At 37.1% G+C, this 18,224-nt stretch overlaps 1 protein-coding gene across 1 annotated transcript in view; it reads left to right on the top strand.

Annotated features, from left to right (window-relative positions):
- Positions 1-18,224, top strand: part of LOC110368697 — an 81,877-nt gene that overhangs the window by 30,096 nt on the left and 33,557 nt on the right. The window contains exon 3 of the mRNA XM_036143793.1: positions 2,257-2,356. Coding sequence (XP_035999686.1) covers positions 2,257-2,356 — 100 coding nt within the window. The remainder of the gene's footprint in view (positions 1-2,256; positions 2,357-18,224) is intronic.

The following is an 18,224-nucleotide window of genomic DNA, read 5'->3' on the forward strand; positions in this document are numbered from 1 at the left end:
AAGCTAAAATTGGAGAAATATGATCCCTCTTGTTGATTTTCATCAGAACTCTTGCTGCAGCATTTTGGATCAGCTGAAGACTTTGAACTGCATTTTGTGGACTTCCTGATAGTGAAGAATTACAATAGTCCAGCCTTGAAGTAACAAATGCATGGACTAGAACTAAAAATTTCACCTTTAGTTCAGGAGACAGATTCTGATAAACCCTGAAGGAGAAACAGAAACCCCGAGCTTTAGAGAATTAGAGAATTAGAGACTTGCTATTTGCTAAGAGTGCAATCATATAACAATAAGAGCCCCTAAAAGTGAGGACTAATGCTAGCATAACAGCTGGACAATCCCATAGTTATTTGGTTTAAATTCAGTGTACAAATGTTAAGTTGACACAACTAGATGGAAAAAGTAATGGACCAGGGAACCTGTTGGCCCTTTGCTGTTGAATAATAAAGAGATTTGGATGTTTCTATCACTTCTGCATCTCCAAACCCTCACCCTTTCCCACTTGTCTGCCTCCCTCTCTAGGCTTCCTCAGCCCCCCCCCCCCCCCCCCCCCGCCCCCTGGTGCCCATAATAGAGTATTCATTATTGTAGACAGCCCGGTAAATGTCATCTGGTCCAGCCGCGCCGCGCACGTCCATGTGCAACTGAATATAACTTATTCATTTTCATAAGTCATTGCCAGTTAATTATGAATGATGGCGGATGTTTCCCAAGAAGGTCCCGCTGCATGCTGGGATATCGTCTCCCCACCACAGCTCGTCTGCAGCAGCTGACGTTTTGCGTTAATGAAAGTTTGCACCGTCTCTGATGTCGGCTTTGACGACGCTGGATTGTTGGCGCTCTCGCCGCCGTGTTTTTGTTTACCAGCGTGTTATTCCTGCTTCCTGCCATGACCCCGTGCGTTTCCCTCCCCTCTGCCAGCAGTCAGTAAACGGGGCTGTCTGCAAGCCGTCGCTCTCCAGAATCACAAACACGGCGACTGTGCAAAGTGAATGATGTATTGTCTCAGATTAACCTGCTCAGCATCAGAGGGGAGAATCATTTTAGGGTGCAGAAAACCAACGAGAGAGCGACGCAGAAAGCCGGGACGACAGAAGAAACTGAGAGGCGGATGATTTATAGGGTTGGTTTTCACTGGCTTTGCCCCTCTCATCAAATCCTTCTTCATTTTCTGTCATCATAACCATAAACAAACTACCAACAAAAGACGCAATTTAGGAGGTTTCGTTTAGTTTTCCGACACCAACTCGCCTGTTAAGCTTCACCAGCTCAAAATATTTTACTTTAACACTATTTTTGTGCATGTTTTGAACTGTTTGTGACACTGAACCACGGTGGAAACAAAATGCACTTACATAACAGTTGATCCTGTAAAAAGCTCATTGTTTGGTTTTTATTTCTCAAATTCAACATCAGTTGGTTTAAATTGTTTAAATCTTACCCTATAGTAGATAAAATAACTTTGACCACATGTAAATACTAACAGATCCTTTAGGTTCAGCAAGTAAAGTTTTTATAAGGATTTTAGCACCTTTTCATGCTTCTTATCCCTTTTTTTCTTGTTTTCTTCATGTCTCGGCCTCTTTAGGAGCACTTTCTCTAAAAGCCCTCGCTGTTACCGCACCACAGACGTGCATTAGCAGGCAGCGCCGACAGAGATAACCGCCTTCAATGTTAGAAAGTTAAACTACTGACGTGCTGTATTTTATCTGTTTTTGACAGTTTCAACAAACAAGAATTGGTCATCAGAGATTAATAGATTAAAAAACATTAAGGCAAAAATAGAGTGAATAGACTGTTATTTCTGTGTTTAACTGCACAAGGTTTCAGATGAAATTACCAAAACTCACCAATGGATAAGTGGACTGGATGGATGAAGTGATGTATTTACAAAATGAGACAAATTTAGATGTGAAAAAATACTTTAATCTCGTTTAATCTAATCTGACACTGTTATTTCCTTCTATCAGCTGCATAGGAAGCCAGAAAATAATAATAATTAATATTGTAGATTGCTTTGATCGGGATCATTTCTGAACCTTTCATCAAAGTGAAACGTTTTACATAATTTCATCACATCAGTCGTACTTCAGCACACAATGCATACATGGAGAAACGGTTTCCCGCACACATTTTCTGAGTGTTTACAGGAATAAACGATGGCAAGAGTTTAAAATAAAGCCTAGGAAATCTTAAATTTTTTTGGTGTGAAGCTGTTTTTTTAACCAAACTTTTCATTTGCTCTCTCTAATCCAGACAAATTCAATGCCTACGTCACCTTAAAGGTCCAGAATGTGAAGAGTACAACCATCACAGTCCGTGGAAACCAGCCATGCTGGGAGCAGGACTTCATGTTGTAAGTATAACACCCACGGCTTAATATTTACTGGGCTTTGCAAAAGTAACCATAACCACAATTAATTAATGGGATTTAATACAATAGACCAACATGGAGTAGCATATAAACTGGAATTGGAAAGAAGAACAATACGTGATTTTTATTTTTTTTATTTATTTTTTTACAAATATTAAAATATTAGATAAGTAGCACACCTTTGTATTCAGACCCCCAGAGACGTTTTGTGTAAAACCAGCGTTTGCTGCAATTACAGCTACATGTCTACAGAATAAATATTTTATCTATAGAGCATCTGTTTTGCTGCAAATTCCCTACTGGATTTAGGTCCAGACTTTAACTAGGCCATTTTACCATGTGACTATGCTTTGATCTTAGTCTGTCCGTTGTATCTCTGGTTGTGTATTTAGGGTTTTTATCCTGCTGCCAAATGAACCTCAGTCGCAAGTTTTTTGGAGCCTCTAACAGGTTTTCTTCCCAGATTTCCCTTAAATTACTTCCTCCACCTTCCCATCAGCTCTGATGCCAACATCACCGCCATGTTTTACTGCAGGGGATGGAGGGTTCAGGGTGATGCGGGTGGAAGCCTTCATCCACACAAAACGTTTTGCATGCAGGCCAAGAAGTTTAACTTTGGTCCCATCAGATGATGGATTGAAAGATCTCTGTGAGAAGTTCTAAGCTTGGGATGTTGTTTTAGAACCTAATGCTGCTTTAAACTCACCCAGAACTTCATCCTTGACCCGTCTGCTGGGTTCCTGCTTCCTTTATGACCATGTTGTTCTCTAACGTTCTCTGATGGACCAAAAACAGAGCAGCTAGATGTATACTGAGATTAAATTACACACACATGAACTCTATTTACTAATTTGGAGGCATGTGTGTTTTTAATTTCAATTAATGTGTAACAGAATTTTTTTTTAAGTGTTTTCATTGTTGAAGGTTTGGAAACATTGTTTGTTTCTTTTTATGATTATATGAATATGTTGCATTGTTCTGGCACATATAATCTCATTAAAACACAGGATAGTTTATTGTTTTAACGGGACAAAACGTGGGCTGGGCGATGTGAAACGAATAATCTTTTCGTTTCACAAAAAAATTTAATGAATTATTTTAAAAACTTGCTTTTATGTCAAACACTTCGTCTGGGAGTTGACCAGAATTCAAAGTACAAGCTGTGATACATGCTGGTAAAGCAAGATGGCGGCCCTGCTGTTGTAAACAAGGAAAATATAACTAAATGTTTGCTGCTGGTTGTATTACACAATGAGCTGAGAACAGGCTTCATTTCACTCGTGTAACTTCAGATTAATTTATCAAAAAATAAGTCAATATTTAATATATTATATTATATATTATATTTATAATATAATATTTATAATATATTATAAATGTGCCTCATATAAGGAAGCCCAATGAGTGCATTCAGTAAAGAAAATCCAGATTTTCCAAAAATTAAACACTTAAAGAATTGTAAATTCGTATAAATATATTAAATCGATTTATCGCCCAGCCCTAAGTTAAAGTGTAAAATGTGGAAAGGATAAAAAAAAAAAAAACATAGCAAGGCTTTGTTCAAAAATGCGTATTCCCTCTCTGCTTTTTTGAGATATTTTACACGCCGTCGTCGTGGTTTTATAATTTAAAAACCTAAATTCATTCTGCTTTCCTTTATTTTGTTGATCAAAACTGACACGACTGTTAGTTTTGCTTTCTTTTTTAGCCTTTTTGCTAAGCGTCGTCACTTCCAGTACACCAACAGTAACAGCCTGTAAGCCAAAAGGCTCCCAGGATGTATTAAGACAAATGCAGAGGGAGATGGAGCCTCAGCGGCTGCTCCAGCCGGCGCAGATGAATACAGGTTGGCTATCCGTCGCAGGCTGACTTGTTAGCTGGCTTTAATGGGCCTCTGGGAAATTGAAAGTGCCTGTAAGACTCTGGTCTGGCCGGCTGACACGGCCTACTAAATGGGAATTTGTGGCACGAGCAGGTAGGATGGACGCAAAGTGAAATTACACGCCGCGCTCAGATGAGTGGATAAGGCAGCTGTACATCTGAAGAATTACCAATTCCCTTCCTGATTCCAGTCAGCTTTGAGCTGAAGATGCACCTGATTTACAAATCTGCTTTTTTTTGTCCTTCCTGTAGTTCTGCTGCTCTCTGTCTGCATGAACACGTGTATAAATGTCACCAGTACAGATTTCTTTCCTAGATTTAACAGCTCTCTGGAGAAATACTGATGGCTAAATGAGCTTTTGTGGTTTCTCTTCAAGCAAAATGACACATCTGGTTTTCCTTTTGTACCAAAGCAGGCCAGTCTAGTTTAAACTGGGACAAATGTGACAGCAATCATGGTTTCTACACTGTCCTTCATGTTTAATTGAATCCCCTGATAAAAATTCACAACACACACCCAAAAAAGGGTTCATCTTTTATTACAGCGGTGTAATCTCACAAAAGATTCAGAATAATCCAAGCTTTAACATTTGTTGCCCGGTGAAAAAATCTCATGATGAGGAATAACTCTGCAGAAGTTATTGGTTCCCTGCTGCTAATCTTTTTATAGCCCTGTTGGGCCAACAGGACATGTTTACGTCTTCTTCAACATTTCACAAGGTTGGAGCACAGAGGGGGGGATCTTTGACCTTTCCACTCTGAGCAACCCGTTTGAATCAGGTTGCTTCACTGTTGGCCTCACAAATAACTCATAGTGTTCGCTTTTTCTGATTTTCCAAAAGCTGTTTTGCCCGCACGCATCTTTTCAGCTCTGCCCGCCATTTTCCTAAACGACTGAAATCCATCCTTCCCGTGCCGAATGTTTAATTTGTGCGCTGATGTCTGGAGATGTTGCTTCAAAATGTCCACATGATGTAGACTTTTTTGGCAATTGCTTGAATTGCTTTGACTTTAAAACCAAAAAAACACAAAAAATACATTAGAGAACAATACAGATTATTAAAAACGCTGCTACTGGACACCAGTCACAGAGAGTAGTGCTCTAAATGGTACAAAATACCTGCATTTACTGCATAGATGCTGATCATTGTTGCTGCTTACATGAAACAGAGGAACAATTGTGCAAAAATGTGCAATCCCAACAATGCTTGTAGTTTTTTCGAGTTAGAAAAGATCATCATGTAGAATTTATTGTTGCAGCACAATAATAATATAATCCTGATTTATGATAAACTGTTTGCTAACTTGATTTCCCGACTGGGTGGTGAGGTGGTCATGGATGAAGTTTTTATTTTTAATTTATTGCAACTTTCTGTCAATTTGACCATGTTGATGATATTTTTGGTCATCATCCTGCTAGTGGTTCATTTTCAGTTCAGTTTTGTTTGTTTAATTATTTCAAGCATTTCTAACATTAAAGAAAAATGTCAGAAATGTTCGATCGATAAACGTGTTGCCTATCGAAAAAAAAGGGTCTATAAAAAGTTCAATAGAAGAACATTCTTGCCTATCAATTAAGTTCACACTACAGTAATTATGTCCTCTCAACCAATCACAAACCCAGGTATGCTCCGTCCACAAGCTCCGCCCCCAACAATGAGTTCAGAAAGCACTTTATTTTTTTAAACTTGTAGTTTTGGTAAAACGTTGGTTGAATAAAGGGTTGGATTTGAATTCAGTGTTTGTGTCTTTATCTAAAGGTCATTAAGCAACATCAAGGCCAGCCAGGACTGCAGTTAAATATACGTTTTGAATTTTTTTGATAATTATCTATATGATTTTTATTTTATCAATATGCTTCTTTTCGATATTGTCCAACCCAAATAACTACATATATAACAGAAGGAAACAAGAATTGAAATAATTTGGGTCGAAAAGAAGCAGGCAGAAGAAAACTTAGGCTGGAGTTTCAGGATCATTGTAGACAAGAGCAAAATGAAATGGCCTTAGGAGGAATGCATTATCACATAGTTTATCTCTTTTAAGATTAACTTTAGAGATTTACAAGAAGAAACCTGGATGTTCCCTGATGTTGGAAAGTCATACATATTCTAGGAAAAGCTGATAATTTTCCTTGCTTAGATGCATAAATTTACAATATTAAAACAAGGATATTCTCTGATACTTTAAAGTCAGACCTTTGCAACAAAAACGGCAGAAATCCTCTAAGGCCGTGGTCCCTGAGCTTTTTTTGAGCCACTGACTGGTTTAACGCCAGACGATATTTATCAGACAATATTATCAGACCAGCCTTTAAGGTGTGAGGGATAAATACAACAAAATAAAATTATGCAACCAGCATAAGTTGTTTGCTAAAAATAGCATTAGGATATAGCATTAGTTCATACAAACTTTAAATTTTTTAATCTTTTGAATGCTAATGAAAAAAAACCTTGTAACCCTTGTTTATTGCCTGTCTCTCTGTCTTTTTAGTGTGTAGCCAAAAAGGAATTTCTCCACAGTTACAATAAAAAAATCTTTGAATGTTTGAACATGAATATTCACAAATATAAAAGGCATGAAAAATACAACTCAACACTGAATCAGTGGGAGCACTGAGCGTGTTTCTCTGTAGGGAGAGAATAATAGACAACCTGAAGTGTGCTGCTTTTGTCCAGTCCACTCCGTAGTTTAAAGCAGCACTAAGTAACATTTTTAAAGCAACACTAAGTAACATTTTTAAAGCAGCACTAAGTAACATTTTTAAAGCAGCACTAAGTAACATTTTTAAAGCAGCACTAAGTAACATTTTTAAAGCAGCACTAAGTAACATTTTTAAAACAGCACTAAGTAACATTTTTAAAGCTGCACTAAGTAACATTTTTAAAGCAGCAGTAAGTAACATTTTTAAAACAGCACCAAGTAACATTTTTAAAACAGCACTAAGTAACATTTTTAAAGCAGCACTAAGTAAAATTTTTAAAGCAGCACTAAGTAACATTTTTAAAGCAGCAGTAAGTAACATTTTTAAAGCAGCACTAAGTAACATTTTTAAAACAGCACTAAGTAACATTTTTAAAGCAGCACTAAGTAACATTTTTAAAGCAGCACTAAGTAACATTTTTCAAGCAGCAGTAAGTAACATTTTTAAAACAGCACCAAGTAACATTTTTAAAACAGCACTAAGTAACATTTTTAAAACAGCACCAAGTAACATTTTTAAAGCAACACTAAATAACATTTTTAAGTAGCACTAAGTAACATTTTTAAAGCAGCACTAAATAACATTTTTAAAGCAACACTACCTACGTAACATTTTTAAAGCAGCACTAAATAACATTTTTAAAGTAGCACTAAGTAACATTTTTAAAGTAGCACTAAGTAACATTTTTAAAGCAACACTACCTACGTAACATTTTTAAAGCAGCACTAAAGCAGTTGTTGTAGGCTTTATTGACAATGCATCAAGAAAAACAATAATTAAGGGTGGTCGCTGATGTTCGTGAGTAATCCTTTAAACCCTAGTAAAGATAACTCAGTCTAAGTATCAGGTTCAGGTAAAGGAATTCAATTCAAATCATCAAATGGCCTTTTTTTCAGTCTTTTGGGACTCAGGATGTTTGTGATGGATTTCATGGCGAGGCCGTCGATGACGCCGTAGACAAACAGACTGAATTAGATTTTATTCCATAGAGCCGCATCATGGCGACCAAATCAATGCCCAATATCGCTGCTGCCCGCAGTGTAGAGCAGCATATCATGCAGCGGTTCATTTGTTTTAAAGCTATTATTGGGTTTTAAAGGCTTCTGTTTTTCAACTACTAGCTGCTTTATTAACCGGCCTGTAACTTTTCTCTCATGCAGCCCATTTTGATGTTTTCTTTTGTGCTTTTACTAATAAAATGAGTCTTCAAGCAGCAGGCAATGCTAAAAGATTTGACAATATGGCCTGACGATAAAAAAGAAAAAGCCTTCATTATGTTTAGTGGCAAAGGAAATAGGAACATATAAATATTTTTGATAAAGAGACGTTAAAAAAACAATGTTAAAACGTTTTTATTGTCTTTTTGGGCTTAAAAAACACAAGTAAAATGTAAGTATAACGTAAAACAGATGTGTTTCATAAATATTAATGATTTTTATTTTTTTACAAGGAAAAATGCATATAGTCTACCTAAGTATATTATTATTATTATTATTATTATTATTATTATTATTATTACTCCCCTTAACAGGGAGGAAAACCTTCAGCACGGTGGTTTCATATTTTATTTTACACAGTTATCCCTACATTAGGATTGGTGATCTTTGTATTTTTATGTTCTGTCCCAATCTTGCACAAAGTCAGCTATTTTTAGCGGAAACAGACTTAATCATGCTGAGACTGCCAGGATGAGTTTCCCTTCCAAAAATAGACAAACAATATCCCACATTCTTGATGTTTGGATCAAAAACACTTCTTATAATCCAGAACAACTAAAGAAAATGTGAAGCAGTTTAGCTCTTTAAATGTAAAAGCTACAAGGGAATACATAAAACAAACTACCAGGGTCAGCCTGCCAGAATATGTATCCTGTTTTTACAGGTCAAACTAGTGGAAATTGGAGTTTGTTTGTTTTGATGTGGTTTTGGTTGAAATGAGTTGACTGAATGTGCGTTCCCGACGCAGGGGATACAAATTCTGGGATAACTGGTTTGCACGAAGCCGTCCTGCCAAAGATCCGTGTTAGAAATAAGTGTTAGCACTTTATTATAAATACGTGTTAGCAATTGCTAAAAACACCCACTGCCCCCTGACTCCCCTACTCGACTGTCTGGGTGACGTCAAGGCTTGGCTATTTAAAAAACTTTCTGAAACTTAATGAGAGCAAGACAGAGGTGATGGTGTTTGGCAGTGCCCTCTCTGACTTGGGACCTTTCAAAGATTTTGTACGTTCCAAAGTAACCAGCCTTGGTGTCACCATAGACTGAACAAACAAATAAACAGCTTTTTAAAATCTTGTTTTTATCATCTCTGTCTTTTATCAAAGGTAAAACCGTTTTTATCTTTTAACCTCTTTGAGCAGGTTTTACACTCTTTTATTTCTAGCCGTCTGGACTGCAGCACTTTATTCAGGCATTAGCCAACGAGCTCTCTCCCGTCTGCAGTTAATCCTCGTCTTGCCAAATGGCTTTGACTTTAAAACCAAATCCTCGTCTTTTAACGGGGACCAGAAAACATCAACACATTACACCAATTCTTGCATCTCTCTACTGGCTCCCTGTTCATTTTAGAATTGATTTTAAGATTTTATTGTTTGTGTTTAGAGCCCTGAATGGGATGGCTCCTCAATAAATCCCAGACTTCCTCCAGATTTATTCTCCGGCGCGTGCTCTGAGGTCTGATGGTCATCCTCAGCTCATAGTGCCAAAGACGAGGCTAAAAACCAGAGAGACGCAGCCTTTTATGTAGTTGGCCCCAGATTTTGGAAAACTTTGCCCCTCCACAGTGGAGAGTTTTAAGTCTCGTCTTAAGACCCACTTTTATTCTTTGGCTATTAACGCCGCATAGTTGTGTGGTCCTCTGTGTCCTTTTTAGTTTATTCTCTTTTGTTATGTACAGCACATTGGAAACTTTTCTGTTGTTATATGTGCTATATAAATGAAGTGGGTTAGATTATTTGAACTGGAGTTGCTTATTTTAGTCGTTGGTTGTTGCAAAAGTGCATTTAATATTTTAAGATTGTGCGTCATGTAAACGCAAGCTCACAATATGCCTACAACAGTGTGTAATGGTATGTATTTGACATTTAGTATTGTTTCTTCTTCCTTTGTTAATTTTAGTAGTTATGGACTTGCCACGCCCCCTAACGCCGGGCCTGTAGCCGTCTAAAGCTGTCCCCCATGAGTGTCGTTATTTTTCCTGCTATCTCTTTATAGATGGCCTCTAGTAGTGAATCAAGTGTTATCGCTCTCTCTTGTGTCGTTTATTTACTCCTGCACGGCTCTGCACGGTGCCTGTGTACCACATCTGATCGCTGGCGGCTGCTTGCCTTCTGGGAAAAGGAGGTTAAGCAGTTTTATGTCGATCTTTTTACATTCAGCGTCATCAGGGCTCCTGTGTCCATGTTTCATTTTGACCGTTTCGGGATTTAAATTTTGCCTTGCTTGTTTCTTATTGATTGAACTGTACAAGGAAGCGTCGTTTCTGCTGGTTTTCTTTGTGCTCCCTTCATCCATTCGGTCCCTGTTGGCCCGTCTCTCAGCTGTCCGCACACGCTGCCGAATCAGGCCTAATTTATTAAGATCAGATTTATTTCAGCGTGTCAGAGGTCTTTGACTCTCACCAAACCAACCCGATATGATCTTCAAATGCCCAGATTGACTCGGCCATAGTTTCCTTTTTTTCCTGACAAGGAAAAGGAAGAATGATATTTAGTAATATTTCCTAATTTGTTGTGCGTGACACTGAAGCGTTGTGAATATCTAGTATGTCGCAGGTGTTTTAACATGAAACAGTATTTTACTTGGAATACAATAACAAAGAAAATGATTAGATGTTTAGGGAGAAGCTTTTCTGATCATCTCTGTCCTCATTGATCGGTTTGTCCGACGTTTCAGGTTCGTCGTCTGCTCTTTCCTTTAAATCCCGTCAATTAAGGTCTGCTCAAGTATCAACAAATTGTGACCTTTTTCCTTCTGCCTGCATCAACCTGTATTAAGTGTTTGAGGAGTGACTTGATCAAATTACAACAACAGGAGTGATTAACGTCTGTCTGCTGGGAACCTTTCTGTCCTTCGCTTCTTTCTCTGCTTTGGATCAGCAAAGTCTCTGTTTATACGTCTGGATCTGTGAATTAAGTTCAACCTATACTGTTGTAAGGATTCCTCACACTGCAAAAAGGGAACTAAAAGTCAGTATAATTTTTAGTATTTTCCTTGATTTGAGCAGATAAAATACACTACCTGCCAATAAAATAAGATTTTTGCACTTTAAATAGGAACAATCATTTTATTTCAAGTGCAGGATATCTAATTATCTTATTTTAGGGTAAAAATACTCGTTCCATTGGCAAATAGGCTTATTTCTTTGCTCAAATCAAGGGAAAATGCACTAATTTCAAGAAGTTTTTATTTACTTTTAGTTCCCTTTTTGCAGTGCAGAACACGTTGGCGGCGTCAGAATGCATGCTGTGTCATAAGGGACAGTTTTGTAACGTATTCATTTGTTTTGTATTCAATATGTAACATTTTAAGGGGTTTCAAGACCTTTTAACGGGAATTTCTTTAATAGATAAATAGATAATAGATAATTTAGTAGAAATGCAGCTGAATTACTAGAGATGGTGATTTGAACAAACACGTAAACTGTTGATTGGCTTCAACAGAAGTCCATAATGTTTTGGTCATGTTGCAGAATCAACATGTCCCCTATAACGGAACATTATTATTATTTTTTTTATTTTTTTAAACTAAAAAGCTCCTCAGCACATTGACCTTATCAAGTCTGTGCAGAAGATAATTAGGGCCATTCCAAAAAAAAAAATGAAGTGGTATTAAAATAAAGTCCATTAAATTCTGACTTTGGTCTCAGAAGTAAAACAGACGAGCTTCTTGTAGACTTTCTAAGCTGGAAATGTTAAAGTCCACAAAATTATAATTCCTTTTTTTTTTTTTTAAATGACAACTTTATTGAAACTGCACTCAATTACCTGTCCAGGTTTGTTGGAAAACTGTGTTAAGATGCTCAGGACTGGCTCAGGGGAAGGCTACATTGTTAAAGGCCTTTTTTTGGGCAGGTTTTCAAGTTTGTGCAAGATGATTTGTCCCGAATTTCTACAGGTAAAGATGGTTTATGTCTTCCGATGAGACTTTTCAATCAAAAATGTATCTGCCAACAAAGTTATTGTTCGCGTAGCATCTTAAAGTTAAGTTAATTGAGTTTTTCAAATGTTCCTCTTTCACATTTTATGTTATTATAAACATTTTGTGCAACCACAATACCTGTCCCCATGAAACACTTTGACCACTGGACAACGTAAAATGTTTTATATTTACTAAACAATAACTAGTATACAACATAAGGATTATAGCCAGATTTCTTGAAATTAGTGTCTTTGTCCTTAATTTGAGCAGGTAAATAAGATGATTTGCCAATGGAATTAGTATTTTTACACTTAAAATAAGATAATTAGGTAAACTGCACTTCAAATAACATATATGATGAAGATGAGTTGTCCCTATTTTAGGTGCAAAAATCTGATTCCATTGGCAGATCAGTTAAACTTGCTGCTCAAATCAAGGACAAATACACTAATTTCAAGAAAACGTTACTTATTTTTAGTCACATTTTTGCAGTGTGAGTCACTTGGTTTGTTGAGTCCGATATAGATTACTTATAAGGTTCGCTTGAAAAAAAGAAACTGTTCTATATTTAGAAACAGAAGTATGTCTAATTAAATTTGGGTTTGAGTCAAGTGTTTACAAAATACTTTCACAACGAAAAAAAGGCAAAAAAAGATGAATCGTCTCAGTAGGGTGGATAAACAATGCAAAAAGTAAGTAAACTTCTCTCTGAATTTGTGTATTTGTCCTTGATTTGAGCAGATAAATAAGATTATCTTCCAATTGAATGAGTATTTTATAATTGTTAATAAGATAATTAGATATAATGCACTTGAATTGTTCCTATTTTAAATGCAAAAATCTGAATCCATTGGCAGATCATTTCAACTTGTCTGCTGAAATCAAGGGGAAATTCATTCATTTCAAGATTTTACTTACTTTTAGTTTCGTTTTTGCAGTGTGGCCAGCAAGTTTCACTTTTTTTATTATTATTTATTTAATTTCCAAGGAGTTGGCAACCTAACTGCTTATGCTTTTCCACATCTAAATTTTGGTACTTTATTGATGCATTTACATCTGGTGATGAAAAAACTGTAACATAACCCTTTCACCTTAAAGAAGTGTATTGACTGCAGCTTTGGTTTGTGTGAAAGCAGAAAAGAACGGATTCAAGATTTACAAAAGGAGGCTTTAAATTGGGAGAAGCTAAAATCATTTTGTTGTAGACGGTATTGATTTAATTACGATTATTGATGGGGTCAGTTAACACAGTGGTGGAGAGTAAAGTGTTGTGAGCGTGGTAGCTGAATGGAGTTTCCTTTGTGCCGAACATGATTGGGTTTTTTGGGTTAGACTAAAACATCTCATTTCATGAAAAACAGACAACCAACTCTTCAAGACCTACAAAGCAAACAAAGCAATGTCTCTTGAACACAAAGACACATGGCGCGCCGAGGAAGAGGAAAATATTGCTCCCCTCATTTGTTCTGGGATTCTTGATCCTGAAACGGGAGCGTGTGTTTGTGCAGAGCTTTCCCAGCAGGAACGTGTTTGAAGCCGGTGACTTGGCTGAGCTCCGGTCTCCACCAGAGAGCACGCCGTCTGTCGGGTCTCAAGCTCAGCGCAAACACGCGGCCTCCTGCCGCCTGGCTGTGTGTCGGTGTGCGTGCCGACGTCTGTCTGCGTGCGACATCTGGGGCGTAAAAAGACCGACTCTGACTGCCGTCCCTCAGGAGTGAATCTAAAAAATAAAAATACCCAACTCAAACGCTCACTTCGGCTCTGTCGTTCAGAGACAGCATGAGCGGACGCCAGATGTTTCTAATCATATGAGAATTTCCGCTTTGAGGTTTAGATTACATAATCCTGTAGATTATAGGGAGTGTGCAACTAAAACTGTATTTTTTTTCCCCCTTTAAACCAGCAGATCCAGGTCTGCCATCTTATGTAACATCGCAGCTCACCTTGGCCCTCTCTGCTCCCAATGTGTCAGTTTTTTCAGAAGAGCGCAGATTAAAACAAAAATAGCCTCCACAAAAAAAAAAGAAAAGTCAGAGACATGCATGATAACATTTATTATTAAAGATTGTTTTCAAGATGCAGATTTAGCTGAGAAAATGCAAAGGAAAACCAGATGGGGCATAAAAATATAATCCTGACTTTCATAATAACTGAACTTTATGACCATTTTTCATTATTATTTTGCACTGCCAACACTGCAAAATTTTTATAAGACATTTAAATTTGAAAGTACACAGCTGAACATTTACTGCATTTTTGCACCAAATATTATTTTGCACTGCCAACATTGAACTTTTCAAGTTCCCTGCTGCACTCTATATTGTAATGTTATTTTATTTTAATTGCAATCTCATTACATTTCGTAAGCTTTATGCAACGAAATTTCGTTTTGTATGCACTCTGTACACTCTGTGCATATAAAATGACAATAAAGCTTGTATAATGTTTAGATTTTTTTGTCTTGATCAAAATTCTCCAAAGTGTTTGAGGGTCTTTATAATATTTATTTTGTGTGCTTTTTCTCTCATTTTTATTAAAGTCCTTGCCTCTACACGCATGTGTATCTGGAAATGTAACAATCCCAATCACACATACGGTTTTAGCAGTTTTCAAACACTATCGATTATAGTTTATGTTTTTCGTCCCCAGGTCAAACCTTTCCGATGTCAAACAGCAAAAATGCAAATTCAGATTTTTCCACAAGCTATTGCTTAAACCATAACTCCGCTGCTCTAAATGTTTTGTTAGATTCCAGGTACATGAAACACAATATGATGCTCACCTTATAGATGGATAATACATAGTTTATAGAGATGTTAGAAATTACACTCATTGAAAAGTATTTATTCTGCATTAATTAAGGGCAGGCGACAGGGCTGTGCGATATAGAAAAAAAAGCGTATTGATGAAATAGAAATCATATTGATCAATATCGATAATTATCAACAAAATCAAAACAAATATTTTAAGTACAGCCCTGGCTATTTTATGCTGTTGCTTAGCAACTTATGTTTACATCCAAAAACACAAACACTGAATTAAAACTCAACTTTTTACCAAAACTGCATGTTTTTAAAAAAGAAAAGAATGCGTGCTCTCTGAACTCTCTGAAGGGGGCGGAGCTTGGTTCCTGGGTCTGCGTTGTGATTGGTTGGGAGGGTGTAATGACTGTAATATTAACCTACATGGCTAGAATACATAAGGAAGGAAACTGAACTTTTATTGACCCTGTTTTTCTATCATCGCTATACGCCTATCGATCATTATATATTGTTATTGAATTATCGTCCAGCCCTATGGGGCAAGAGACAAAACTGACTAGTTTGTGCTTTAAATGTAGTAACTTAGCCTGAGACGTTTATTTTAAGCAACTCTAGTTTAAATATAGTTTATATTTCTCCCCATGTTTGGACTTTGTGTTGACTTCCTTTCATTTTAGTAACTGCATTTATGCTTAACCCTAACCTTAAGCAAAACTTGAGTCCCACCACACCTCTAAGCCGTAGAATCAGGGCTCCACTGCATTATAGCGGGGCTGTTGTCCCCATGGGGTGTCGGTCTTCATAACGTTGGGAGAAATTCAGGAAACGGTCCTGAAGAGGCAACATAAACGGGTGCACACAGGCACACATGCACACATGCACACATGCACACATGCACACATGCACACAGGCGCGCCACCTAGCATCTCCCACCCACCTTCTCTCCATCATCCAAGCTGCGAAGAGTCATCGGAGATGATTGACGGGCAAACCGAGGCGATATGAATGTGAGTGAGAATGTGAATATGAATATGCAGATGAGCAGAGGAGAGAGTTGGCTGCTGTTTTCTCTTCAGAGAAGATGACAGCTGTCATCCTTCACCCTCACTGTTTCACACAAAAACTGGTGCACTGCTTGACCCGAAGGAGGCAGAATAATGGTAGAAACCATGCAGCAGATGTCATTTTTACTTTGATGGGATGTGAGTTCAACAGGAGCTTCAGTACTGTAACTATTTAGGTAATATTGAAAATTAAAAAACTTTTATGTCCCCTTATAATGATTCATGTAAGACAGTTAACTTGCTGGTTAAAAACAAGTCGCCCTGTTTTAAGTTGTGTTAAGAGTTCAAACATGCTCCATAATTAATTTTTATGCAGCATCCTTTCCCTGAGAATATTACTTTATTTAACAACTTGGATTATTTCCATAAATAAATGTCTGTGTTTCTGTTTTATTGAAAGAATTTGTTTCATAACAGTAAAACATATGCACAAATTTGATTACATATTCCTTTTAGCGCTGTAGCCATCGATTATTTTTGTAATTTATCTATCACTTTTTTTTTTAAATAATTGATTAATATAAGAAAAAATACGCCTAGTAAATTTACATAGCTCATTAAACAAGCACTTTGCATAAAAAAACATTAATCACACATTTAAAATGTGCAATAAATTTTAAATGGCAAAAGCATGTAAAAAATGTTAATGCTTACAACAAATGTAATTTTTTTCTATCTATCTATCTATCCATCTATCTATCTATCTATCTATCTATCTATCTATCTATCTATCTATCTATCTATCTATCTATCTATCTATCTATCTATCTATCTATCTATCTATCTATCTATCTATCTATCTATCTATCTATATAAATTTCATAATCGTCAGAAGATGGGAAGTTGGACTGATTAATCTGTGTTTTTAGGAATGGATTAATAATCGGACACCTAAAGATGCTTAATAGGAGACTTTTTTTATAACTTGGACCAAGTGAAACTACAACCATCCCAATTGAGGCGTTCTGGATTGAGCAAATTTAAAGATAAAATGTATTTTTTTTTCCAGCAAATAGCATGTTTACAGTCTGTATACTCCAGTTAGTGATTATTCTATTACTAAATTATATTACATTTATTTCAGTAATGGACTAATAACGATTAATCAGAATCAGAAATACTTTCATTTTCTGCCGATTAGCCGATTAATTACCCATATTCCTCTGCAGTTTACCCCTCAGACGACTTTTGCTGCTGTCAAAAGGCTCCTGCTACATTTCAGACCAGATCTTTGACCACGCTTCTAGGCAGAGTTGGTGGAGTTTAGTCGCAGTGACCAATTCAATTCAATTCAATTCAATTTATTTATATAGCGCCAAATCATGAAACATGTCATCTCAAGGCACTTTACAAAATCAAGTTCAATCATATTATACAGATTGGTTAAAAATTTCCTATTTAAGGAAACCAGTTGATTGCATCAAAGTCCCGACAAGCAGCATTCACTCCTGGGGAACCGTAGAGCCACAGTGGACAGTCGTCTGCATTGTCCATGGCTTTGCTGCAATCCCTCATACTGAGCAAGCATGAAGCGACAGTGGGAAGAAAAACTCCCCATTAACGGGAAGGAAAACCTCCGGCAGAACCGGGCTCAGTATGAACGGTCATCTGCCTCGACCGACTGGGGTTACAGAAGACAGAACAGAGACACAACAAGAGAAACAAAAAAGCACAGAAGCACACATTGATCTAGTAATCTGTTCTACATTAGATGGTAGTAGCAGGTGAGTCGTCTTCTCTGGATGATGTCAAAGTTAACAGAACGCCAGACCAGGTGTACCTACTATGAAGAAAAAGAGAGAGAGCAAAAAGTTAAAAGCTGAAATGACGACAGTCATTTCAATGTAATACAATGCAAAACTGGAGAACAGTAGAAATCAGTAGAGTGAGAAAATAGACCCTGATGTCCTCCAGCAGCCTAAGCCTATAGCAGCATAACTATAGAGATAGCTCAGGGTAACATGAGCCACTCTGACTAGAAGCTTTGTCAAAAAGGAAAGTTTTAAGCCTAGTCTTAAAAGTAGACGGGGTGTCTGCCTCACGGACCAAAACTGGGAGTTGGTTCCACAGGAGAGGAGCCTGATAACTAAAGGATCTGCCTCCCATTCTACTTTTAGAGACTCTAGGAACCACCAGCAGACCTGCGGTCTGAGAGCGAAGTGCTCTGTTAGGAACATACGGGGTAATCAGAGCTCTGATATATGATGGAGCTTGATTATTAAGGGCTTTATACGTTAGAAGGAGAATTTTAAATTCTATTCCAGACCTTCAAACATAGTTTACACATTTTCCATCACT

Source organism: Fundulus heteroclitus, chromosome 12 (genome assembly GCF_011125445.2).
Source record: "Fundulus heteroclitus isolate FHET01 chromosome 12, MU-UCD_Fhet_4.1, whole genome shotgun sequence".
NCBI classification, from domain to species: domain Eukaryota; kingdom Metazoa; phylum Chordata; class Actinopteri; order Cyprinodontiformes; family Fundulidae; genus Fundulus; species Fundulus heteroclitus.